This window comes from Sceloporus occidentalis, unplaced genomic scaffold, assembly GCF_023333645.1.
Source record: "Sceloporus occidentalis isolate IW3139 unplaced genomic scaffold, rSceOcc1.0.p SCAF_52, whole genome shotgun sequence".
NCBI lineage: Eukaryota > Metazoa > Chordata > Lepidosauria > Squamata > Phrynosomatidae > Sceloporus > Sceloporus occidentalis.
In genome coordinates, this window is record NW_028317032.1 from 2,666,964 (window position 1) to 2,694,015 (window position 27,052).

General features: G+C 38.8%; 1 protein-coding gene across 1 annotated transcript; it reads right to left on the reverse strand.

The window, feature by feature from the left end:
• Positions 1 to 18,292: 18,292 nt before the first annotated feature.
• On the reverse strand, positions 18,293 to 19,762 carry LOC149288335 (delayed-rectifier potassium channel regulatory subunit KCNS3-like). The gene has a single exon (XM_089491876.1). The coding sequence runs from the start codon at positions 19,760 to 19,762 to the stop codon at positions 18,293 to 18,295; it is 1,470 nt and encodes a 489-aa protein (XP_089348002.1).
• Between the last annotated feature and the right edge of the window lie 7,290 nt (positions 19,763 to 27,052).

Here is a 27,052-nt window from a genome sequence, read left to right on the forward strand (position 1 = left end):
CTGCTTATTGCTAATTGAACGTCTGGCACTTATCAAAAGCAGTGTATTGAACATCGAGTGACCTCATATAGATCTGAGCTGTTCTATATATCTAGTCTGAAAATATGCTGAAGATGACTTTAACTGTGCATTATATGGGGTAATCTGAGCCCTTTTTTTTTTTTTTCAGACAAATGGGCATATCCTGCTTTGCAAAGGTGATGGAAAATATTGCAAGGTTTAAGCAAGAAAAAAAAATATATTCTTTTTTGAAAATAAACTTTGTTTATTGAAATCCTAGTCCACGTCTTTTTGTGGCCTGAAAATATCTGAAAAACATGGATTTTCTTAAAAAAATGTTGTTTCCGTTATTTGAATAACATAGGGGCAGGACTGTCCTTTGTATGTGGCAAAACTGGGCAGTCACCCCAAGCCCAGTTCAGGCTGCCTATCACCTTAAATACCTTAATAAAAACATGATATGATATTCACTGTCTGTGAAAAATGCCATTTTTCATACGTAGCCATTCTGTACAATTGTCAGCAGCACCTCTTTTTCTATACTGAAATAGAAAATGTTAGAAGGAATTTCAAGAGTTCCAAAGGGGAACAGGAATGTCATCTTCCATGTTACAATTTTAGGGTGACATTTCTCATGTTGCTTACCAATGGTTTGTTCAGTTCAGAAGTAAGGAACTCAGGCCACGTCCCTTCATTCATATGCATTCATGTATGTTGTTTGTACATTATGCTAATTGCATTTCAAACATTAACAGATACATCTGAGACATTTAATTTGTATAACTCTCTTATATAAGTTATACTTGGCATCCTAACATTCATTAAAATATTAAATCTTTTTATGTTTGTACCACTAATTTAGCAGTCGTAACCAAATCATCAGCCTTGGGTTTTGGGGTTGGCTGGTTGGTAATAATCATTTTTTCAGAGGTCTAAATCATCACAATCTCAGCTCAGAATGTATGTGGTTCTCCAACCTGCATTAATGTTGCATGTGAAACAAATCTACTGAGAACTTGGCTCAATCAATAAAGCAAAAAACATTTGTTTGAACGGTTGTAAATAAGTGTTGTTGCTGTTTTTAGGTAAATTTATTTGAATCAAATAAAACAATTTATATTCAAATTAGTTATGTCTCCGAGGGAGTCAAGGTATTTAACTTGAACTAGCAATTATGCCATGAATGTGCTAAATTAATATATCATTCAAACTATATGACATTGAACTGTAAAAACTAGATTTTCGAATCTCAGAAAGTGAGGCAAACCCCTCATAAAATGGACAGAAACAAAGCAAAAAAGCTACACATTTTCCGCTGAAATTCGCTTTTTCATTCACACTCTCCCTACCATCTCTGCCGACCACTTCCGTCTCTTGCAGCTCCAATTCCGTGTATCGCATCTTCTTGTCCTTCATCTTCTTGTACTCTTCTTTCTCTCCTTTCTTTGTCCGCATCTCCATGGGCATAACCTTCCAGCGAAAATGGTAGTGCTTTCAGTGACATCCTCTCCTCTGATTGGATGGTCATGACATCACCAGAAGTCCCACCATCTGGCCCTAAGATAACCTTGTGTTTTTGGCAGAACATGTCTGCCGAGATGTGAACGAAGAAAGAAGAGGAGAAAGAAAACAGAATAGAGAACAGAGGAAAAGGAGAAAAAGAAGATGCAGTGCAAGAAGGTGAGAGACACAAAAGCGGAGCAAAGTGTTCGGCAGAGACGGTATAGAGACAGTCAGAGTACTTGGTACTTACAAATGCCAAAGGCAGGATATAGCATTGCATAGCAATTGTGCAGAAAGGGAATTCAATATATATATATATATCCAGGGCCGGCCCAAGGCAAAATGCCGCCTGGGGCGAATTTTAAAATGCCGCCCCCCCCCTTATCTACCCTTCCTCTCCCTCCGTCCCTGCCGCCCCCCCCATTATCTACCCTTCCTCTCCCTCCGTCCCCCCCCTCCCTTGTACTTACCTTTCAGCAGTCCTGCGGTGAGTCTCCCTGTTCGGTCTCGGTGCCGGCTTGTAATGCTGAGCGCCGGAAATCTTCCGGCACTCAGCATTACAAGCCGGCATAGAGACCGAACAGGGAGACTCGCCGCAGAGGAGAGAGAGAGGGGCGCGGAGCGGGTACTGACAGCTTGGTAAGCGAAAACCACTCGGCGCCCCTTTCTCTCTTTCGCTTTTTAAAAAAAAAAAAAGGGCGGTTGCCCCACTTGGCTCCATTGTCGGGCCGGCCCTGTATATATCTTGTATAATTAAAAGGATTTAATGAGGTACTGGAAGGAAGTTTTGTTAGCACAAAAGCTCATAGTATAAAACTAGAAGGTCAGAAGTTTAGATGTAATGTAAGGAAGTTTTACTTCGTGGAGAGGGTGGGAGATAAATGGAACAGCATCCCATCAGAAGGAGTGAGGACATTTAAACATGCATGGGATAGGCATAAAGCTATCCTAAATCTAGGACCAAAACAAGGACTAATTAACGTCTAAATCTTTACATCAGCAAAAATGGGCAGACTAGATGGGCCAAAAAGTTATGTTTTCAAGTAACGTCCCAGAATTGCCTGTATATAGGAATACATTGGAGATGTGACAAGATAAACCAGGAAAAATGAGAGGGGATAGGACCAAGGTGACTGGTAGCTGAGGAAAGAAGAAAAATCTTATTGTCAGTAATAGAGCTGGCTTAGTCTATAGCAGAAAGGAGAGCTCAGGGCACAGTATATGGCAGATTGCAGGATAATTCAGCAGAACTGTTGCATAATTCATGGGCTGCATGTAATACCTTAATACAATTGAAGCTGTAACAGTTTTTTTCTGTGTTTGGGAGATATGCGCCTTTTATTATTAAGGAATGTACGTAGAATTAGAAAAAGAACTTGGTATGCACTTACATAAACATACTGTATACAGTGGCATACAGGGGTCGCAACTGCAACGGGGCCCATCCCTCTAGGTGGCCCGGGGCCACCCCTGCAACCACATGTTCATCTCTCCTCGTATCAGTTCAAACTTGTTTAGAAAGGGCCCTTCCTACCTTGACTGGTCAAAAGGGCCCTTTCTAAACTATATTGAACTGGCACGGGGAGACAGCAACGTACCGGTGTCACATCATGTGACCCTGCGGTAAAACCGAGGCTGCTTACACACTGTGCCTGCAGCTGGACAGAAATCTGCAGGAGAGGTGAGAGGTAAGCAGCAGCAAGCAGGAAAGGATGTATGTTTGCATGCATGTATAGCTTCTACGGGTCAGTTTCTTCTTTCTCTGGACAGGGTAGTGGTGCTTGGCACAACTAGTTCCTGCCCTATAAAGACTACCCCCCACCACAATGTGCAACTAGCCCCATACTTCATTTTACTAGCACGTTTAAAAAAAATAAAGAAGAAAATTACTAAAGCCTTAAGACAAATATATTCTAGTAAATATGTGGCTTTAGGACTGTATTTTGGACACAACCTAAAATCTCATCGGGCAGCAAAGATCTTAACTACCACCAGGGGGAGCCATAACTAAAGCACTCAACGAGGAGGGAATTTCATTCTTTTTTTCCACCCTGAAAATTATTTATACAAAGAAAATTTATGTAAACAATAATGTTTCACAAGCACATTGTTGATCCATGGGCCTATCTATGCCTTACCAAAAACCCAGAGCCATCCCCAAATAAGAGACAGACACCAAATTATGATGGAAAATTATTCATATGTCCACAATAATTTATAATTTACAAGAATTCCCCGGCACACCCACCATTGAACACATGACAATGGCCCCCAACAATAACTAAACATTATCCAAACAATATAATAAGAAATTGCCAAAAACATTGGAAAACCACTTTACAAGATATACATATAAATCAATATCAATTATTTTCCACCACTATCATCAGTTGCTTGGTCTTCCGGCCTTTTTTCTATACTGCCGTTGGAAAAAAAAGGTTGCAAAAAAAAAAAACTACGCAGTTTTAATAATAGTGTGAATAAAGACAAACCTTTATTTAAAATTATTTTCTCTGCTTCCTCATAAGTCTTGATGTTTGCCTGGAATGAAACAAAAGCAATTCCATATCAGCAATGAAAACTAAAATTGGATTGCAAATTGGATTAAGGGAATAGATAATGGGAAATGTTTACTACGGAGTCTGATGGGGCATTTATTATTTTGAGATGTAAGGCATAATTCAAAATTAAAGTGGCGTTAAACTTTATTTTTTTTATTTAGCCAGACTTTCGTCTATTAAAAAGAAAGGTTTGCAGAATCGGGCTCCTAAAAAAAGTAATTTTCCTTTTAAATAGAGACACTTGAATAGTATGCATTAAAGATCACCTTAGAAAAATCTGTTATTAACATACTTGGGAACTTTCCTGGTCAGGCTACCTTGAACCTTCCCTTTTCTGGGGGAGTGGCTTTGTGCAGGAGTGTGGCTAGCCACTAAAACATGGGCAGGATTGGCTGCTAGAGGGGCGGTTATTCAATGACAAGCATGTAGTGGGTGTGACTAAACACCAATCGAGTGTCCCATGGAAGAAGCAGAGTGAGCTGGAGACCCAGGGAAACAGCGCTTCAATTGGAGACTCCAGATAACACTCTGAGAGTTCCCATGTATAGTTACTAAAAGTGCATCGTTGAAAGTCTTTCGGAATTACTTTATTATTTTTAAGAGATATGTAAGTATTCATGCTTTTAATAAACTAAAAAAAATCAAGTGCTTAGTTATTCACTAAAAGTCTGAAGGACCATCTCAGTTCTTCTTGTCCCATAGAAAAAAAGCTGGTTTTTTTGAGTTACAAAACCTGCTGGAAAATTGTGAACCTTAAGAGGTTTCATGAAAATTGTGGTTTTGCAATCAACACCCGATAAACTCAAACCTGAAGTAGGTGCCTTTTGCCAGAAGTGTGTAGGCCTGCCTTCAAAAATTGATTAATAGATCTCTAAACGAAAGCATAAATACTATAGTTAGTGTGGCAGACTTCATAAATGTCTTTTATTTTTAGAGCTTCTACCAAAATTCTTGTTTTGGCTGCCATATACAGTGAACTTCTTCAATTATTGAGAAATTTGCAAGACAGATTTCTGTAGTTTTTGCAATTTCGCATAAACAGCAACATTATTTATATTTACAGCTGTTTTGCCTTTGAAATGAGGCAGCTAACAGGTTAAACCTGTTAAGCAGAGGTAGTGGTAACGGGAGGCATTATTTATTACTGCAGCTGCATAAAACTTGGAGAGGATTCAATAATTAATTTTACTAAATTAAGTAATTTATTTTCAGTAAAGCATGGCTGTGCAAGCCTAATTAACTTTATTAAGTTAATTTATCTAATATAAATACAGAGTACGGATTATATGTGTGTCTTGTTATTCAACATGATTGACTGCACTGTACATGCACTGTGAGATATAAAACTACTACTGCAGCTTCTTTGGGGTTTTAACAAATAGTGTTATTTAAGAAATAATAATAATAAATACTGATAATAATAATAATATCTGTATAAGTTTGGACTTGAAAAGCAGGAGCTTATATTTAAAGGTGTTGTCCTGCAGGGCCAGCCTGGGCCCTTTGAATTCTATGGCTTTACATATCAGAACATAATAACAGTAATTTGTTTCTTAGCAGGTCTAAGGGAAATATAACCTCAGATGAATAACATATGATATATTACACTGTGTCATGCTTTATTCAACAAAAATTAAGCCAAAATGGAGAAGCCATAGGAATTTAGATGCTAAGTAGCAGACAGGTGCTGCTAATCAAATGCCCTAGATTAATTGATCATCAGCAAGGGGGACCACTGCTATAAAAGCCAGAGTTTTAGCAGTTTGCTGGTCTGGAGCATTCAGGTGTTAACACAATGCCAAGGAGCAAATATATCAGCAATGATCTTAGAGAAGCAATTGTTGCTGCCCATCCATCTGGGAAGGGTTATAAGGCCATTTCCAAACCATTTAAAGTCCATCATTCTACAATGAGAAAGATCATTCAAGTGGAAAACATTCCAGACAGAAAGTGGACGTCCCAACAAATTCACCTCAAGGTCAGCCCAGTGTATCGCTCAGGGCCTAGCAACAGGAAGCGCGTGTGATGTCTTGGTGTTACACTTGCAGGTCTCTACACACCGCATGTGCAACAAGCAAGCATGCATTGCATGCATACATATTATCAGCATGTTTCGCTGAGGTTAGGAAATTCCTTTGCCTGGGAACCCTGTTTTTTAAATCCCTTACAACATCAACTTAATTCATTGTTAATACCTATTCGGTCTTCTTATGAATGTGCTGGTTTGATAAAACATCCCAATAGTGCCAAACTCTCTGCCAGAAAAGCCAGTACTGATCTATCCCTGCAGTACACTATAATTGTGAATTATAGGAAGAGTGGGGCTAGGGCCACAGTCACAGAAACCTGTTGGAGGGACTGCCTCCAAAATATCGATGGTGCTGGGCTCACTTCTTGCCCTTGTGATTAATGACATTTTATCAGAGTTAAGTTAGTAAGATCTTTCTCCAAAATCCACTTATCATACTTCAAACACATACAAAAGATACTACTAAGTTGCTTAATACAGCCCTAAAACCATTGGTCATTTGAATCATTATTTTTTATCTAATATTCCACTTTTAGGTTATTCAAAACAATATTTATCAACTCTGACACCAATCAAAGTCATAGTCTGGCATTATATGCCTTTTTTTTTTCCCCCTATGATCCTTCTTTGTAGACTGCATTGGGTCAAGCTGGAGTCGCGATGCAGGGACTATTAGACTCACCAGACCTTGTGCAGGGCTACAGAACATCTGAGCTTCTGACTGGCAAGCTGGGGGCTGTGGACTGAGCCTTATATTAGTAGAGAATACCTTATTCCCAACACAAAACCATAGTCAAAACTCAGGCCAGGTTCAAGCATGGGATATAGAAACCATATCACAGGTGCTGAAAAATAAGACGAACACACAAAACCTGAATCCAAGGCCAGCTCCCAAGCCTAGTAACCAGTAAGCTGAACACTAATGCCAGATGAAGACATATAAAATGCACCAGAATCACAAATTCAAAGGCAAGAAATAATGCCCCAGGGCTACAACTTGTGAGAGCCACAGAATAAGTAGGCTCCTGTATACTACAAGTGTGCCAGGAACCAACAGTTGGGATTCTACTTTCTCCCAAGAACTAGGTTAGAGGCATCTTCTTTGGATTGTCTATTTGAGATAACTAAGATGCCAAAGATTCGTTTTTGAAATGTTTATAAGTCTCCTTCCAACCAATGACTCACTGGTCGAATACATTAAATTATTCTGTCATACACCTTAAAAAACACAACAAACACAATCACTGTATAAAGGGTATCATGAGTGACAATGCGAAACACTATTGGATGCAATATGCATGATAAATAAGGTCTTTTTGCAGTAACTGCCACACATCCACTATTGGACAATTAAACCAATTACAGCGCATGACTGGAAGCTAATTTCTTGAAAGTATTATTAATGAGCCTTCTAACCCGTTAGACTTCATGGAGAAAGTACATTCAATAAAATAATGTGTTTTGCATGCTGCCAAGTTCTAGCTCTTTTTAAGTTAACCCAGATCTGGACAGTACAGTTATAAAAAGAGAAGAATTGAACATTGGTTGGGTTTAAGCATGAATAACTGAAGTGTTTGTTTCACAGGGTGGATGATGTGGTAGATTAGTGGAACAGCCTCCAATCTGAAGTGGTGGAGTTTAATACAATATGAGAATTTACACATGTATGGGATAGGCATGAAGCTATTCTGAATCTAAGACAAGACCAAAGACTGATTAAGGTCTGAGTCTTTAAAACAGGATAAAAAATGGACCTAATGGTTCTAATCTGCCATCAAATTCTGTATTTAAATTCAAATGCAAAAAAAGAGAACGATAAAACCAAAGGAGGATAACAAATGCTCCCCTCGGTGCTCTCACCTTTTGTGCATTGGGAAATGAACCAAGGTTAGTAAGCTAAGGGTTTTTTTTACCAGTTCATACTCAGTTAGGGTGGGGGAGGCCAAGTCAAGCACTATTGCTGCTATCTATACATTTATTTTCTCCTTACAACTCCTCCAATAATTATAGAAAAGGGTAGGCAGGGTGAGTAAATACAGGCTTAAACTCAATTCAGAGTCATCGGCAGGATGAGTAGGAGCAGGGAAGGGCTGGCAGCCTAAGGCCTGGGGGGCAGTTCTAGTCAAGTGGCCCATTGCGCCACCAAAACGGCTGCGAGCGACATTGATAGCAGTCACTCCACCGGCGCCTAATGAAATTAAAGCGGCCGGCGTGCACACACCGCGCCGCCCAATAGCCGTGCCTCAGCTCTTTATCCCACCCCTTTTAAGACGTGGGACGAAGAGCTGAGGAACGGCCATTGGTTCTGACTGCTGCATGATGCAATACCTAGAGTATTTGGCACCTGTGGCAGATCCTGTATGTGGCACCCCCACCCACCCCCCCACACACACACACTTTAAAACTGCATAGTTTCTATGGTTAGGCAAACATTGACAGGGGTACAGCAAAATTGTTATCATTATATACTGAGGCACACATTGATGGTGGTACAGCATAACTGTTATCATTATATACTTAGGGATTACGCTGTACCACCGTCAATGTGTGCCTATACATTGAGCCAGACACTGACAATACTGCAGTACAACCCCTATCACTATATACTAAGCCAAACATTGATGTGGTGTAGGCCTAACACTTCAGTGACTGGCTTAGTATATAGTAGGGAAGCACTGAAATGAAAATTCTGGACCGAAACTGAAAATTCAGCATAAATTTGGCCAAAACCGTAAAAAAAAAGTTTAAAATACTTTATTAAAAGTGTCTAATTTTTTTGAATTAGACAAAAAAAATCAATAACAAATATATATATATATATATATATATATATATATATATATATATATATATATATATATATATATACATATAATTAACAGCAATCACAATCCTATCATGCCCAGGTTCTAGCATGTACTGGCTGACTTAGCATGATAGGCGTGTGATTGCTGTTTGCAACCATATATATCTATTAATACTGTTATTGAATTATTGGACGAAAAAAAAATAATTTGATAACAGCAATCACACTCCTCTCATGCCTAGACAGCCTCCCTATGCCATGCTATCCCCCCACACTTCCATGCAGTCTGAAACCCTCATTCACAAACATTCATCATAAACTACAGCATAACACCCATCACTCTCACACACTTACTAATATTTTCCTATCTTTCCTCTGGCACTGTCACTTTTCCTCCTCCTCTTCATTCTTCCTCTTCTGTGTCCTGTCCTTCTGGTGTGCGGAAGACGGTGGGTGTGGCTTCAGTGTTGTGCGCCCTGCCCCCCGGCCCAGCCCGCCCCTGAGTAGGAGCCAGAGCTGAGGTAGCTAGATGCCCCTTTGGCACATAAATCCTTTCACACAATGACTAACAATATTACCCAAGGCTGACTTGTGCTTCTGTAGGTTGTATTTTATATTTGGTTATTGGACCATAGCTACCCACACAATGTCAAAATGTATTTTTCTTGGCCTGTTATAGGCCAGTCAAGCCAATAAGGGGGTAAAAAGCCAAAGCCAAGAAAAAAAACCTTTTACCTTGGGGTAGGGGGTGAAACACTTAAGTTACAAAAGCAAAAGTAACCAAATAAAGTGCTAATAGTGAGTATCTGGATCTGACTAATCTATGTAGGGAACATTTGGGATTGAGATAATAAGGAATCATTTTAGCATTCATTTCAGAATGTCTATGAAATGCAAATTGTTTAAGCTTCTTCCTTTAGTTTGTCTTAAAACATGAAGATGAATAAGGAGGATTTATATCACATAAGGAAAAAGGCATCAACCAGATTTAACACGATTAACTTTAATAAAAACCTGTTTGCGTCTAAAAAATGCTAATTAACTAAGTGACAGTGAGATGTGACATCACACAGTAACAAACTGACCTTCTAAACAGCAGGCGCCAAAAATATTGGACATTTTAAATGACTTATACTTGCATACTTTTACAATATGTATTAATAAAGGCTTTTTTATGATAAAATATTATTTATATATACGATAAGGAAATAAAAAACACCCTCAGCTCCCTACTTTTTAACATGGCTAGATTAAGAGTTTTTACTTGCATTTCATTTTTTTAACTTTCTTATCTATTATTTTTATTATCATTTTGTTTTTTTCTTTAACTTTGTTTTGTGACCATTTTTCAAATGTATGTTGATATTTTCATTTTTAATTTTGGATAGCCCCTTTCCTTGTGCCACAGACTGATCCCTGAAATGATAATACTTGGCATTGATGGCACAGGCAGGCTGTTTAGGGAGCAGAGATGGCAGGGTCAGAGATGGCACAGGCAGAGTGGTTAGGCTCAGAGATGGCACAGGCAGGCTGTTTAGGGAGCAGAGATGGCAGGGTCAGAGATGGCACAGGCAGGCTGTTTAGGGAGCAGAGATGGCAGGGTCAGAGATGGCACAGGCAGGGTGGTTAGGCTCAGAGATGGCACAGGCAGGCTGTTTAGGGGCAGAGATGGCACGGGTCTACTGACTACTTGGCTTCTTGGTGAATAGGCCTGACCATGTCAGATTTAACTCCAATCTTGTCAAACAGCGCCAAGCCACATATTGGGCTTTAGCCATGCCTGACCCAATACTGGCTGCCTTTGCTATAGAATACATTAGTTATTTTTAAAATTTAGAAAATATGTTCTCTATTTAGCCCTCTCATGTATTCCCTTTATCATTCCAGAGTTTTGTCCATGATCAATTGAAAATGATGCTAAAATCCATTGGACAAAACGAATACCTCTGTCCAGAGACGCTTTAAAAAAAAGTTTTTTATTGATGTGACAGGCAATAAAATACTATTAAAAAGTATGATAACTCACAAACCATATGACACGTTACTCTATCCTCTGACATTGATGCTTTAAAAGGTCTATTAGAGTGCGAAATAGAATTAAAAACTTTTCTCCAAGCTGCTGACAGACAATACATATGATACCAACAGGGTAGCAAAAAGCAATGGGTATCATTAGATGTGCATCTACTCTATCTGGAAAACTGCCACCCTCTGAAGGTCCTCTTTGAAGACAGATGTAGAGTAATGTATACAATTACGTTCTGCTTCTACAGAGAACCGAACACAAAAATGATAGATGCATTGTCAGCTAACAAGCAATAAAAGGCTCTGATATACAGTCCAACTTGGTGAATGTTTAGCCAGAAGCAAAGGTGTTCAAGGAGCAATAGGGGTACGTTCAGAGCAGTCAAGGGGATTGATGGAATTGCCCAAACGTGGCATTATCCCGCTGTAAATTTCAGCACAGATAAAAAGGCAGTGCAGCTTGTAATTAAAGCGAAAAACTCAACAGGGTCAGTGAGCGGCTTTTCAGTAAGGTCTGTGGTGACTACATCAACCATTTTTCTCGGACATATATATGAGCTCATTGCCGACTAGAGGACGTATATTGTTACCTTGCTCGGTAATAAATTCCCCTATGCGAGTTATCCACATACTGCAGGAAAGTACAGTCAGTAGCACATGAAGTGTATGTGTGTCCTGAATAAAAAGGCCGATGTGGTCACTTTCAGTAGGACATGATCCTGCATTTACAGTAAGAGTCATGAAGGTGGTGGCGCCTGGCAATAAATGGTAATACAAGCCATGTAGGCGACATGTTAAAAATTTTAGCCGAGTGGAATAAAAGACAATATTAGCTTTTGTACCCAGCTCATTAGGGATTAGTAAAGGACCTTAAAGGGGTGATTGTGTAAAAAGAGTCGCTTAGAAGCTTAGCTTGTTCTCTTGTGCACTCATGATCTCCCAAAGCTTTCTTTACGGCTCAGAATTTAACGAGCAACTCCCTATCCCTATAGACACATAAAATTAGATGGCAGGTAAGACCCATTCGGCCCATCTAGTCTACCCATTTTCCTGATTTAAAGACTCAGATCTTAATCAGTCATTGGTTCCTTCTTATTGTGCCCATTGCATGCATGCTTAAATTTCCTCACTGTATCAGCCTCTACTATTTCTTCTGGGAGGCTGTTCCACTTATCTACCACCCTCTCTGTAAAGTAAAAAGACAGGATAAAAGGCTTGTGTCCAGGTCAGTGAAATGTGGTGGCCAGGATGGCTGGTGTGGGTCTTGGTTTTATCCTGTTGTACAGTGCTGCAAAAAAGTAATCGCGATATGTAAATATTAATAATTTAAATAATAAATAATTCGATTATTTTCAATAGTTATGTCAGACAAATGGTTCAACCGGCAGCAGTAATAGAAACCCAAACTTTAAACCAAGTCATCTATATACACGTGAGAAAGATAGGTATCTATGTGAATTCCGAACTATCTTGACACTGAAAATCTACCATTTACCCCCAAATCCTGACATTTCTTAAAAAATAAAAGGAAAACACATGACAGAGGAAAGGGTAGTGTTAAAATATGACAGATATTCCAGATAACATGTTACATCAGAAAATGACTCAGAACATACACTGTATTGGATCATTAATTATGTCGTTAATAGGAACAAGAGAGTATCTATTTCAAGATGCAATCTACGCTTGGGATGTTAGTGTGTGTGAGGCTATTTGATGAAATGAAAACCAAGGTCATCATAAATGATTTACTCGGATGTGAATTGTTTTTTTCTTAATGCTTTATGTGACTGTAAGGGATCAACTGTAGGTGGAGACAGGGGCCACAAGGAAAATAGCTGTACTCTTTAAATTAAATATATTAAATTATCTTTTATTTATATAGCCCCAACAATATACGCAGCGCTTCTTACAATCCATATATTCAAGAGGTATGGCAAGACTAGAATTGATGGACTAAGACAAACCGATACATTAGGTGGAGAGGTATATATAGAGTTGTATGAAAAACAAAGAACACCTTCTTTGAATTTCATGGTTTTACATATCAGGACATAGAAACAATCATCTGACCTTAGCAGGTCTAAAAATTAGGTTAAAAAAAACCTCAGGTGAACACCTGACATATTACACCGTGTCATAATTTATTTTATTGCAAAAAAAATGAAGAGTTACATCTCAGACTGTACAGGCCTCAGTTAGCATGATAAATGTAAAACGTGCCACAAGACTTCTGGAACAATGTCCTTTGAACAGACGAGACCAAAGTGGAAATGTTTGGCCATAATGCACAGCACCACGTCTGGTGATCAGCACAAACACCTCATACCAACTGTCAAGGACGGTGATGGAGGGGTGATGATTTGGGCTTGTTTTGAAGCCACAGGGCCTAGAAACCTTGCAGTCATTGAGTCGACCATGAACTCCTCTGTATACCAAAGTATTCTAGAGTCAAATGTGAGGCCATCTGTCCGTAGGACCTGTAGGAGAAATTGCAGCTCCAGAGCACCCCTACATTTTTCCTGCAGCTAAGCACTTCCTTTAAAATCAATATGAGTGCTTTCTGCATATGTGTAAAATCTCAAGCAGTCGCTGTTCAACGAAATAAACCTCTTTCAAGCCAAGGGGGAACAATTAAAGAGGGCATTCAGCTATCATATGCATTAACAGAGCTTAAACTCATATATAAGTCATTGGAAGCTCATGAGAACATCCACAAGGTATCTTCTACCATGCTTTCTAGGCAATGCTCAATATCGGTCTCTGTTAATTTCAGCGTAATCTCAAAGGCATGGCAACTGCAAAAATGAATTTCAATGATATTTGCCAGAGACTGAGGAACTAAGGGACCCTTGCAAGTCACACTTGTGGTTTCAACTGCCTGAATTCACTATGTATAATAAAAGAGTCATCCCTGAAATATTTTGATCGAAGGAAGTCTCAGTTGGACCCACAAAATACAAAGTTCAATCTCAATGACTTCAATATGGTTTACAGAGGGCCATCCAAGCTATTGTTGTAGCAGAGGCTCACTGCGGGTTGGTCCCATAATGTAGAGTGCAACAAGAGATATGAAACTGCAACTCTCCTGGCAACTCCTTCTTTAGTCAACAGAGCCAAAAAAGACATTATCTTAATGTAAATAGTCATTTAAATACATTTTCCATGTTAAGCAGTGCACTGGGGGTTTTTTCTTTACAATCTACAGGTGACTTTTCAAAAGTTCCAAAAAATTACATCTCTACAAAGCTCTATATACATACCTTTTAAATGTTATATATTATTGAAATAATGTGGAGAATGAAAAAGAGGTTAATATATCCTGTCCCTATAATATAGCTGTAAATATATATATACCATCCCCGACATAGTAAAAAAAAAAAGTCAGACCCTACAAGACCCCAATTCTACTTTATGGAAGAGAGACAGAGAGAGGAAGGGAGGGAGTGACTAATTCTCAAATATTCAGCCGAGAGGACATCTCTAAATGGTGCAATTCATCAACTTCTACTGTTTTGAAAGCTTGATGTATGATATGAAAAAGAGGGTTTGAGGCAGTGTCAGCCTGCCACATTACAAATTATTAGTTCTCCCCTAGAAAACAGCATATTGCTTGACACAAAGTTGGAACTAGGAAGCTTTACAGAGGGCGGCAAAAGGAATAAGGGATACAAGTAATAGAAGAATTTTAGTTATCGTTAGAGACAATTCAGTTTCCATGTTTGAGAAATATTCAGCTAACTATTGTTTATCCGATGAGCCGGGCAACACATTTACAATAAGGGATTTGTTCGCTAAAGCAGGAGAAGCGCCTATGCTGGAAAGCTTCTCCTGAACGAAGGACTGAACTGACTTTATATCGTGCATTGTTAATGTTACATGCAAAATTGTTTTGGGGTTTTTTCACATTCGTTTTGGGGCATTCGCTTTCCAGGAGCAGTAGGGCACTGGGAACACACTGGCTGGTAGACATATCCAGCTGCACAGTACAGAAGGACATTGAATTTCCCCCAAAATTGGAAAAAAATATGTAAATAATTGATATGTAAAGAAGAGAGCAAGGAAGGAGATTTAGCGGCAAGGCAGGCACGGCAGACGGACACATCCAGCTACTTGATCCAGGATTAACTTTCCCGTATATTCAAAAAATGTAAAGAACTAATTAAGGGAGGAGATAGGGGAACAGCAGCCATAGTAGGGCATTGGGCCCGGGCAGGCACTGCCAGACGGACACATCTAGCCACTTGGTCCATACGGGAGCCAAGCAGAAGTAGGGCACTGGCAGATAGACACATGCAGACCCTTGGTGCGGCACTACATTTCCCCAATGTTGAAACAAATTAAAGAGTTGATCACCCACAGATTGACCAAATCAACCATCTGCTCTACCAGGTGTGGAAAGAGCTGCGTTCTCTGGGGGTTGAGTATGTTGCCTGTCACAAAGAAAACCCTCTCACTTTGGTGGGCATAAGAAAGCAAATGTTGGGCCACTGTGCAAGTCAAATGCCAATATACTGTATATCAATAATGAACTCATATACAGTACGCTTCAGCCAAAAGAATGGACGAATCTTACTGAAATGTCTTCAATTTTGCCATTCGTTTTCATTGGGGGTCTCTCCTCGTTATCAGAGATTTGTTCAAAACCACGAAACCAGCGCATTTCATTAAAGATAAAGTTGGTACGCATCCAAATGCACAAGTCTACCTAATATGCAATATACAGTGCCAGCTCAGTCCATCCTTCTAGAGAAACGTACGGGCATTGGCCCTTCATAATGCATAGTTTCCTGCCAACTTCCACTTTAGTGAATAAACCCTTAAGAACAGGAACCACTGAATGCTGATTTTCGTCCGGAGAAAACAATGCCGTATGTTGTGGGAACTTGCTTCGTCAAATTGATATATATATATATATATATATATATATATATATTTACTCACAGAGTCCATTGCACACCATTCCAAATATTCCAAGCCCGGTGCTAGTAACCAGCAGTTTCCATGTAAAACACTTTCAAAAAGATGGTCAGCACTCCAGGTCTTTAAATAGACAATTTCATTTTATTCAAAGTCAACGTTTCAGTCATTACTGACTTTCATCAGGACATCATTATCATATATATATCTACATGTTTCTATATAGTTTCAACACATATGGTAGTATATGTACTTATCAAGAAACATTTCTTTTGATTCATCTGCAACTCTAGACCTGCCAATAGCTAAACATTGAAATCAATTTTAACTTCTTTTATTATACCGATTTTGTGGCATTGGAGGTCTGACCGTGAGCTCCATTTTTGTTTTATTCCAGTGGTTAACCTAATTTACAATTAAGAGCATGTAGCCAAAGTAGGTTTATTTACTCTAGTAACATGGCTCCTGATGGGTTATCTTCTTACGAGGCACACATTTATTTAAGGCTATCTGAGTTTGGAAGAAGAGACCACTTATTATGTCCAGAGCGAGTCCGACTGCCTTGGAGTCAAGAAGGATTTTTTTTCCTTTTGAGATGATATTAGTGTCTCAGTGGGGTTTTTTTTCTCCCTTCTTCTGGATCAACTACTATGGGTTTGTGGAATGGTTGAACTTGATGGAATATGTGTCTTTTTCTCAACCCAATTAACTATGTAACCTCATAGATCAGGTGCCAAGAGTGTTTTGAGAATGTTGAATTCAGCAACTATCCTATTATTCAAGTTAGAGATGGCAAATGATATACATTGGATAAATGATTTCCTAGGTGCAGTACATTAAAGTCCAAAACAGAAGAAATGATCATCATCACAAATGAAGTTTCTTTGGATAGTGTTCAAGTCCTTCCAGTAAACAATAAATATACAAGGTCACTAAGAGCAGTAGTAATCCGCATGACTTTTCATATTTGATTAAACATGTTTTGTTACATAGCATTTTAATGGATGCAGTTGGGGGAACTTTAATTATTATAAAAAAAATATATATATAGTTATTGAGCAAATCTGGTACCTATATTGGCTAACTGACGTCTAATGGATTGCCTGAATAAGAGACCTAGATAGTTTCAAAAGCTTGCGATCCATTATACGTCAGTTAGTCAATAAAGGTATTGTCTTTACCAAATTTACTTTCTCAAATATAGAGGTGACTGTTATTTAAAAGATCACATACGCCTCCCAATGTCGTGGCTTACTCATATCCCTTGTTGCTTATCAGCTTGTTCTACTGAATCACGGCATTTCTTTAAGATTTACATGAAGTAGGACTCTACAAACTCCAAACACAGTGGCGTAAATAAATACATTTTACATGAATACATTTCGTTCTTTTGCTCCCTTTTCCTCATTTTCCTTGCTTGCCATTTCTTGTTTTATCTTGTTTTTTTTTTTTTGTCTTAGATTCAATGGTTTGAAACATAAATTGTCTACACGTACCGAGCAGAATGGTTTACATCGGCAAACGGCCCTTTGTCTTTTTCTTCTGCGTAGCCGGGAAATCTTGCACTTGAATTTACAAACTTCGGTCGGCCATCATGGGTTATTTAAAACATGCAATGCATGCGTTGTAGCTCACATAAACCATTTTCACGCATGGGTATTGTAAGAACAGAACATATCTACTGGGAAAGTGTATTATTATGGGGCATTAAAAGAATTCCTACAGATTTAACCCTTTGCGTGCCAGGGCAGTATAGAATGCGTCCCAAAGCCACAAATAAGATTTATACGCTAATCCGTGAAACAACAAAACATTCAAGAGCAGTCAGTTAACAGGACATTTATTACATTCCTTACGTTCAGTTCATAAGAGTTTACATGCTTTCCTGCATTCACAATGTTTGTTCTTTGATAATGCATACACAGTGCATGCTTGGAGATAATTGGTGTCGTTCCTTCCGTGTTAAATCACTTAAAGCTATACTTTTAAAAGAAAGAAAATAGGGTAACCCCCTTATGGCTGTTTCACTAAATAAAATCTGTCTTTAAAGTGCAATTTAAGTCGTTATGGCTAGTTTGTGTTGTGCGTAACATATTACAACATGGTACAGGTGAGGTATGTATGAGATGGCCTGCAATTACTCAAAGGGCAACTTGCATACACTCCTTTGATAAGACAAAATAACACGGAGCTAAGTCGTTGGCTTTCAACCATATTAAAGCATTCAAATAAAACAATATAAAAAAGGAAATAAAACAATATAAAAAAGCAAAAGTTCTGCATTGTAATTGAATGTTGCTCAAAATTAGCTACAGCTCATACCCTGAGAATTAAGTGCTATGAGAACTTGTATACTTTGGAAAGCTAGTTAAGACAATGTTATGGGTTAAGGGAAAAAAGAGATATGAGGGATAAGGAAACAGAAAAATATATAGCGTATATTTAAAGTCATTTCAAAGTTTTATCACAGGCATCGTCATCCTCTTCTTGGATGCTGGAAGCATCTGTTGAATCATTACTTGCAATAATTCCAACGGATGAAAGGCTTGAAATAAAGGAGTTCATCCTTCTTGCATATAAATCTCTTATGTTAAAATAAGGTAAATCGTTAAACTTATCCTTTTGTTCTTCTTCATTGCACCCGTCCACATCTATTGCCTTTTGTTTTTGATAGTACTTGGAAAACTTGTTAAATATTATAGTTATCGGAAGAGCCACCACAAGTATACCGCAAATGATGCAAACACTGCCGATCAGTTTTCCTAATAAAGTGACAGGGTGCGTGTCACCATAGCCAACCGTGGTCATGCTGATGGTGGCCCACCACCAGCACATGGGGATGCTCTTAAGCTCCGAAAGTTCTTCTTCCTTTTCAACATAATAGACAAGGACTGAAAAAATAGAAATGCCCACAGCCAAGAACAGAAGCAAAAGCCCCACTTCATGGTAACTGTGTTTTAAAGTGGCTCCTAGAGACCTTAACCCCACCGAATGCCTTGCAAGCTTGAGGATTCGAAATATTCTCATAAGTCGAAGTATTTGTACAACTTTTCCCATGTTCTCTATATTGTCATTTTCTTTATTGTTAGTGTCTACAACCAAAGTGGCATAAAACGGTAAGATGGAGACAAAGTCAATTATGTTCATGGGGTTTTTCCAGAATTTCTTCTGAGATGGGGCTACTGCAAGTCGAACGACTAATTCCGAGGTAAACCATGCAATGCAGATAATCTCTACAACAGCTAGAACCGGATCTTCGAGTTCATTTTCGTTGTGATCTAGCTTTTTGAACTCGGGCATGCTGTGAATGCACATGGCTACAATTGAAGTTAAGACCACGCTGAGTGAGGAGATGGCAAAAAGTTTGGCTGATAAAGAAAAAGCAGGGTTTTCCAGTCTGATCCATATTTTCCTTCTTATGTTCCCAAATTTAAGTGCATCAAACATCTCCAGCTCCTTCTCGAACACCGACGACTGGTCAGAAGAAGAGCTTAAGCTCATGACATCACTTTTCTGTTCCCAGTCCCTCTCTGATATAAATTCTTTTCTCTCCTGGTACTTATTACTACAACAAGTGTCGATAAAGAGTTCGTTGATACCCCAGTATTCTATTTCTTGGGAAAAGGAAAAGACACACAATTCCTCCATTACGTGAAGTTTACCGGTATAGTAAAAATTCAAAATATATCTAAATAGGGAAGGGTTTCTATCAAAGTAATATTCTTTATCAGTGACGTTGTAATCATCGCAAAGTTCAAGTATAGCTTCTTCTGAATTACAGTTGAGAAGTTTTCCCAGCCGGGTGTGAGGGAATTGTAAGAGCGTTCTTTGATCCACCGCCTGTTTAAAGCCTCCGACGTTCAGCATAACGAGTTCATCTTCGCTCTTAGTTCTATGAAAAAATTCACCATAAACCATCTTGTGCTCCTCTGGCTCACAACAATCTTACGTGATTACATTTTACCTATTTAAAAAAAAAAAGATAGAATCATATATTAGATGTTTACATTCATTAGTAATGCCAATGACCACGCAAATCATTCATAATCATTATGACATCCTTTTGGTTGCCGTTAAACAAATGATATCGCTAAATATAAAGATATTAAAGGTGCTGTTCCACCAAAAAATAAAAAAAACCCAAAAAAAACTATGTCTGGTGTTATATATAAGCGCCAGAGGTCCCATACTTCTAAGCGCGTCTGCATGGGGCTGCCAGAAGAACCACATACCTACATTGCTCATTTTCTTTTATGAGATGCTAAAGTTGAGCAACGGTAGGGACCTGTTGTGATTTCCAATGCCTCGTTATTAATCATTTAGCTGCTATTAAATATGTATAATCAGTTTTCTAGCATACATATTAATACTCAGGCAACATATCCAATGATGCTGCTGCTGGACTGGTGTTGTAAATATGTTATTAGGCACTTTGGAAACCTGAACGGAAACGGGTAATTATACTGACATGACTGTCATGTTTGAAACATGTTCCCCCTTCAAAGGACAATATTTACGGCATAGGTTAGGAAAAATATGTGCCTGTCCCAATGGTGTACCGCCTGTATATTACCTTCATCCCTGCTTCCCAATGAATTGTGCAATAAGAAACTCCCGCCATATTCGTCAACGCCTGGTTCCACTCTACTAATGTATGAGGAACCTATGTCTTTTTCCCACAGCTCCATGTATGATAACCGAGGATACTTTGTGTTCAGAAGCAAATCATAACAACAAAACACCACTCCACAGAGGCAGGCATCTTCAAGACATTTTGCTATAAACTTGATGACGGAGAATCATTGACTAATTTCAACCACCCTCTCTTTACATACCCCAAATAAAAAGTTTTCTGTATTATACTGTATTATATTACATGCAATATCAGTTTCCTATCCCAGAGGGCCAAACACATTAGATGTTGGCAGTATTCACCAAGTTGGAAGTCTCTGGAAAGCCATATTGGTTCTCTATACTTACCCATATAGGCATATTATGTAGAGTAGCTGTGTCAATCTAATAGCCTAATCATATAGTAGGCGAATAGTCCCTCATGTTCCTTCCAGTCTGTTTAGATAAGGTGCATGAATTGTAAACATTCCTTTACTTTATTAACATGTATCAAGGCCTGTTGATATATCAGTATGTATCCATGTATGTATCATGCTCTACCATTTTTAGTGTCACAATCCTACCCAGCCAAGATTTCTCCATTTTGCTCTACTTTAATGAACCAACATTAACAGTGGCCAGCATCTTATTACAAAATTCCCTCATCTTTATTGCAAACGGTTTTAGGGCCAGCACAAAAATCATAGGTGCCTGGAGCCATTGGTAATCGGTATATATGTGGATCAAAAGCTCTAAATAAATTATTATGACCGAGAGAGACCAACTTTGCCTGTTGGGGTTTCTTGGGCATACAGAACCAATGTTTTTAGACTGATTGACAACAGATATGAGATTTTTGAATTTTCTATTATATTGGTCCTTGTCAATCAGGTTCAATTTCCACAAACGTCTTAATGAGCAGCAAATGCAACACCCTATTTAGCCTCCATGCTAACACCTTGAATGATGGGTCATTTCTCATGATTAAAGAATTAACTCTGGGAAGATCCAAAAATGATGTTCCCCGGGCAGCATTTAGTTACAAAAATGTTAAATTCTGCAGGCTAGCTGGAACAGTTCATTTAATATAATGGAATTAAAATAGATCTCTGACCTACAGTACATTCCAGTACACTTAATAAACCTATGTAATGATGTTACCAGATAAGATATCTATGCACATGTTTTGGAAACCCATGTTATGTTTACAACAGATTATTCCTCCCCATTAAGCGATATATCCTCTAGGTTAAGTTATTCTTGGTTCTGACAGCGTTTTAAGGGTGAGGAGTAAGAATATGGCTTTAGAATATTATTATCATTTTATAAAATTTTTACACTGAAAATAGTTTTTGAAGAATGCAAGCATGCTAGCTTTTACCCCCAATGCTTTTACGTATTAAACCAATTGATGATTATACAACTGTTTGAACAAAGAGAATGCTCTAAAAGAAGAATTTCAAGTCATTTTTACCCAAGTCCCTGCAGGTTTTTTCTCATTCAGCATCATATATGAATCTTACCGAGCGTTCCCATTCGCACGATTGCACATTCACTGACAGCCAGCAATATTAAAGGCTATGACAATACTGACTGTATGAGGCTCAACCAGGAAAGTCACTTACCATATGGTCCAAGCTGTTGGGTTAACCTAGGAAATCCCCCTTAAAACACAATGCCTTAGCCATTGACTTAGTTATTGTATCTGGGTCCTAAAAATCCATAGACGCATCCTCCTTTTCATCTATGGAATTAAAGGACAGTCACTAAACATAAATGAGTGGCCTTGTTTGTAACTCCTTAATCCATTTCTCAGAAACAGAATCTTTCTTCCTTTCAATCAAAGAGGATACCTTTCTAGAAGACCCCAGAGGACATCTTCCTGATCTTCTCCTTGATCATCTATAGTCTACTGCTGCTTACTTTTTAAACGCTTGAACCTTGAAAGGACTGTTCAAGAACCTTACTAGTTTACCTGCGCTCTTCAGTCAACCAAATGTAATTGTAGAATCTGCCATAAAGTCAGCAACCAACTGGACACACAGCACTCCAGAATGCTTTAGATACAAAGATCATTGAGTCCAACCATTAATGAGATCTATGCCTTTATTGCCCGGGTTCCAATATAGAAACAAAAACAGAACGACGTCTATTTCCCTTTGTAATCACTAAATAAAAATCTCCCGTGCTTTACTGGTTTCTGATTCTTCTGTGATTGACATTTACTTACACTTCTCCTAGACCTCCACTATTATAAACTGAGTGTTTTCAAAGCTTTCATTATTTGTAAAGGGTACAGACTGACCGCAAAGACCTTTACTTTAACTGCTGCCATGTTTTCTAGCCTTTGGTATTGTATCGTAATAATAATGGAGCTCCAAAACTATTAACCTTGTTACTCACCTTGATACATTACGCCATACATTTTCCTAAAGTAATATCATTTCACAAGTCCGCGTTATTTTCTTTCCGATCTTTACCATTAAAATCAATTATGCTCTTCATTCAGACATAATACGCTGAAAAAGTCTCATAAAGGTAAATTAATTTTGTATTAAAATAGTTCACGTCTTGCTTAACATCCTGACATATAAAATACATATTTCTGCTGCTCATTAAGTTTAACACATTCATTTAGAATAAAGAGTATAATAAATTGGTTAGAATGTTTATTGCATGGACAATTTTTTTTTTTTCCTGGTATTCATATAATAAGATATTATGTAATGACCACCTAAAAACAACTTAGCTAGGACAATTCTGACATGAAAATATATTTTATCCTTTGAGGTCATAATATTAACATAAGTGTTAATATAACATAAGTATTTTAATTATTTATTATTAATTTTTTTATTTAATTGGGGAAAATTCAGGAATCTCAACATGAAGAGCTTGGAAGTACAGGAAGGAAGTTTATTGAAAAGGACTAGAAATTTTAGGACAAAAGGTCATAATCCAACACTAGAGGGTCAGAGGTTTTAATGCAATGTAAGGAAATTTTATTTTTTCTAAAGGGTGGTTGACAAGTGCAACAGCCTCCCAGCAGAAGTGATAAAGGTAAAACCACAGGGAATTTAAACATGTATGTGAATCTAAGAGAAGACCAAGGAGTGATTACGGCCGGAGTCTTTGGGTAATGGGTAGACTTGATGGGGAGAATGGTTCTTAATCTGCTGTCAAAGTTTATGTTTCTATGTTGACTTGTTAATTGATATAAACGGATATAAATGGTATAGTATTAGTACCATTTTTTTTTGAGTGGCTAATGATCAGCATATGATCCTGGAACCGGTCCTCCACCATTCAAACGTATTACAGAGCTCCATCCCGATCATAGCCACAGTGACGTTATACGCTTTCTCTCGTTAGCTTGAGAAGAGGGCAACATCACCGGTCCTGATCCTCTCTGTTAAACGTCATCGGAACGCGGAGTCAAATGTTTCATGTTCCTATGAAGGAAACAAAATTAGAGATAAGATAACTTCTCAGAATTTAAAATAATACTACTAATAAAACTTAGACTGTGAGCTCTAAGGGCCAGAGACCTCTTCCTGACTACTGGACTTCTGCGCTTATTGTACCCCCCCCCCAGTAGATTTGTATAAAGTGTCTTAGAGAAAATAATGAGATAAAATCAAGTGATAATTGTTACACCATGTAGCAGAATAGATGTTCCAATTCTCAAGGGCCACTCAGTTTTGGAGAGGATCAATGTTTTCTTAGTGTGAGTGACTTCGCCTCAGTTAACCCAAGCCTTTAGATAGCCCACCAGTGCTGTGAGTAGCTCATCGGATAATTAATCTCACAGATTAGTTCAAGCAGTAGTTTGATCCACTTGACTACAAAATATGAAATCTAAAAACATTACAAAAATTGTAAATTCTGCCAGCACAAAAAACCTTGACATTAACCAACACAGCATAAAGCGCGTCAAGATTTCTAGAGCTTCATACTATGTGCTGCCAGGCTTTTGGCATTTTGAGCAATCACGTTCACTTAAACCTTAGTTATGTTTTCTGTCTAAAATATGTTACCTCAGAAAATATTCGAAAACGTATATGTTATATATTTATAGTTTTATTGATAACACAACTATTACGTTTATTTTTCTGTATATTGTGATTTGCCAGGGTTCCGTTGGGTGGTGGTTGTTTTTCTCATTTTTATATACATACAGTATTTACATACGCTTTATGACAAAAGTATTTGGACACTGTTCCTAATTCTTGAGTTTAGGTGTTCCAGCCAGCCAGCTCCGCCATTTTGACGGAAGTTCCCACCGGGTTATGTGCGTGGAGATGCGGACTAAGAAAGACGATAGCAGATTGAAGAGAGATGAGAAGGGAGAAAATAGAAGATGAAGAGGATGCGGAAGTGGTCAGACAAGAATGAGAGTGTGATAAAGTGAGTGAGAGTGTTAGTGAATGTAGGCACCGGCGAAAGAATTTCATTCCCGAATCAAAATTGCTCTTGAATTTTCAGCCAAACTGAATGAGCAGGGAACGAAATTTCATCCAAATTGTTTTTGTGTTCCCATATACACATGTCTATTATATAACATATACCGTATTGGCTTGAATATAGGCCGCACTTTTTTCCGCGGGGTGCGGCCTATATTCGGAGTCTAGTGCCCGACGCCCGGGACATGCAGTCCCGGGCGCCGGGCAGGCAGCCGAGTTAGGATACAGATCCCCCGCAGCGGTGCAGGGGACCTGCATCCTACTCCCCGATACGCTCAGACAGCCTCCCCTGCCAGCACTTTCCACGGGGGGGGGGTGCCGGCACGGGAGGTTGTCTAAGCGCATCGTGTGGACGGTCACCGGCTGCGGAGGTTGTTTACCCGCATTGCCGCAGCCATTGACTGTCCGCACGATGCATTTTACCTCTGCACCCAAGACTTACCAGAGCAGACTCTGCACCGGCGCAGGAAGTTTTATACGCGTATTGCGTAGATGTCCCCCGCCGGCCCCGCAAGACACCCGGGAGTCTGCTCTGGTAAGTCGGGGGGGGGGGGGCAGAGTGGCAGCATATCTCGGGGGGGGGGGACAGTGGCAGCATATCTCGGGGGGGGAGGACAGTGGCAGCATATCTCGGGGGGGGAGGACAGTGGCAGCATATCTCGGGGGGGAGAAGAACAGTGGCAGCATATCTCGGGGGGGAGAAGAACAGTGGCAGCATATCTCGGGGGGGGAGAAGAACAGTGGCAGCATATCTCGGGGGGGGAGAAGAACAGTGGCAGCATATCTCGGGGGGGAGAAGAACAGTGGCAGCATATCTCGGGGGGGGAGAAGAACAGTGGCAGCATATCTCGGGGGGGGAGAAGAACAGTGGCAGCATATCTCGGGGGGGAGACAGAGTGGCAGCATATCTCGGGGGGGGTGACAGAGTGGCAGCATGTTTTTTTGGTGCTTTTTTAAAGAAAAAAAATTTTTCTTTAACAAAGCACCAAACTTTTAGGGTGCGGCCTATATACGAGGGCGGCCTATATCTGAGCCAATACGGTATATATATATATATATATATATATATATAAAATACATGCCATGCTGGACTGTGCATACATCTTTATGTAGTCTGTAAATAAAATGTTTTTGTCTCTCTTGGAAAGCAAGAAGAGGGAAAATAATTTAAAAGAAAATTAATATCTAGTACAAAAAGGTATATATAAAAAAAAACACAGGTTGGATTTACAGCAGAAGTAGTTTAATGCTAACGCTGAACACCACGTGACCCATAGGCTTTTCATTAACGCTTCTCATATCTTTGCCTCAAGGTTTCATCTTATTTGATAATTATACATTGATCACTCCATAAGCAAAGTGAATTTGTAATGTAATTACTTGATCAGCCAGGGCAAGAATGGAACGTAGATATCCCCCTTGGGGATGGATTTATAAGGAACGCTCGTGCATCGTTTTTTTTCACATTGCATGCATAATGGAGTTGGCTTTATCGTCAAACACCTGGTTTATTGCCTCGCTGGAAGACGCTTCAACTATCTGAATTTTTAAAGTGTTGACTATATCAAGTTAATTTGTCACTTTTTCAAAATCTCAAATTTTAGAGCTGTCTTCATTAAACAGATTAAGTTTTTTTGGTTTGTTTTTTTTTAAATGCTGAGTTAAATATCGGGATCTGCAGCAGAAGTACGTATTTAGTTTTTGTTTGATTTCTATAGCACCATCATATTCCGCAGAGCTGTACAATAGGTAAACCGGATATTACAAGCAGTGCATGAAATAAAATTTGGATTTAGTACTCACATTTTATAAGGTTTTTGAATGCATTAATGAAGAGAATTCGCTTTCCTTAGTGTTATTAAGTATTTCATTTGTTTGCTTATGTTTTTCCCTGAATGTTTTTTTTAAAACGAGAAAATATATTATTGCATAAGAAACTATCTGCGTGTAAGGAACTGAATGTGGTATGTTCAAAAATAAGTATATTTTACTCCTAATTCAATGGTATGGCACAGACAAGATGCTGGCATTAAAGGGTTAACCTGCCACCGGTATATTTTTTCCTGTTCGTGTTTTAGCCTTTATCACTTTATATATACTTTAATACGTGAGAGATCCTTTTACATTTTAGAGT

Bases quoted from the DNA above. Each gene is read 5' to 3' on its own strand.
- LOC149288335 (XM_089491876.1), bottom strand. From the start codon at position 19,762: ATGGTTTATGGTGAATTTTTTCATAGAACTAAGAGCGAAGATGAACTC.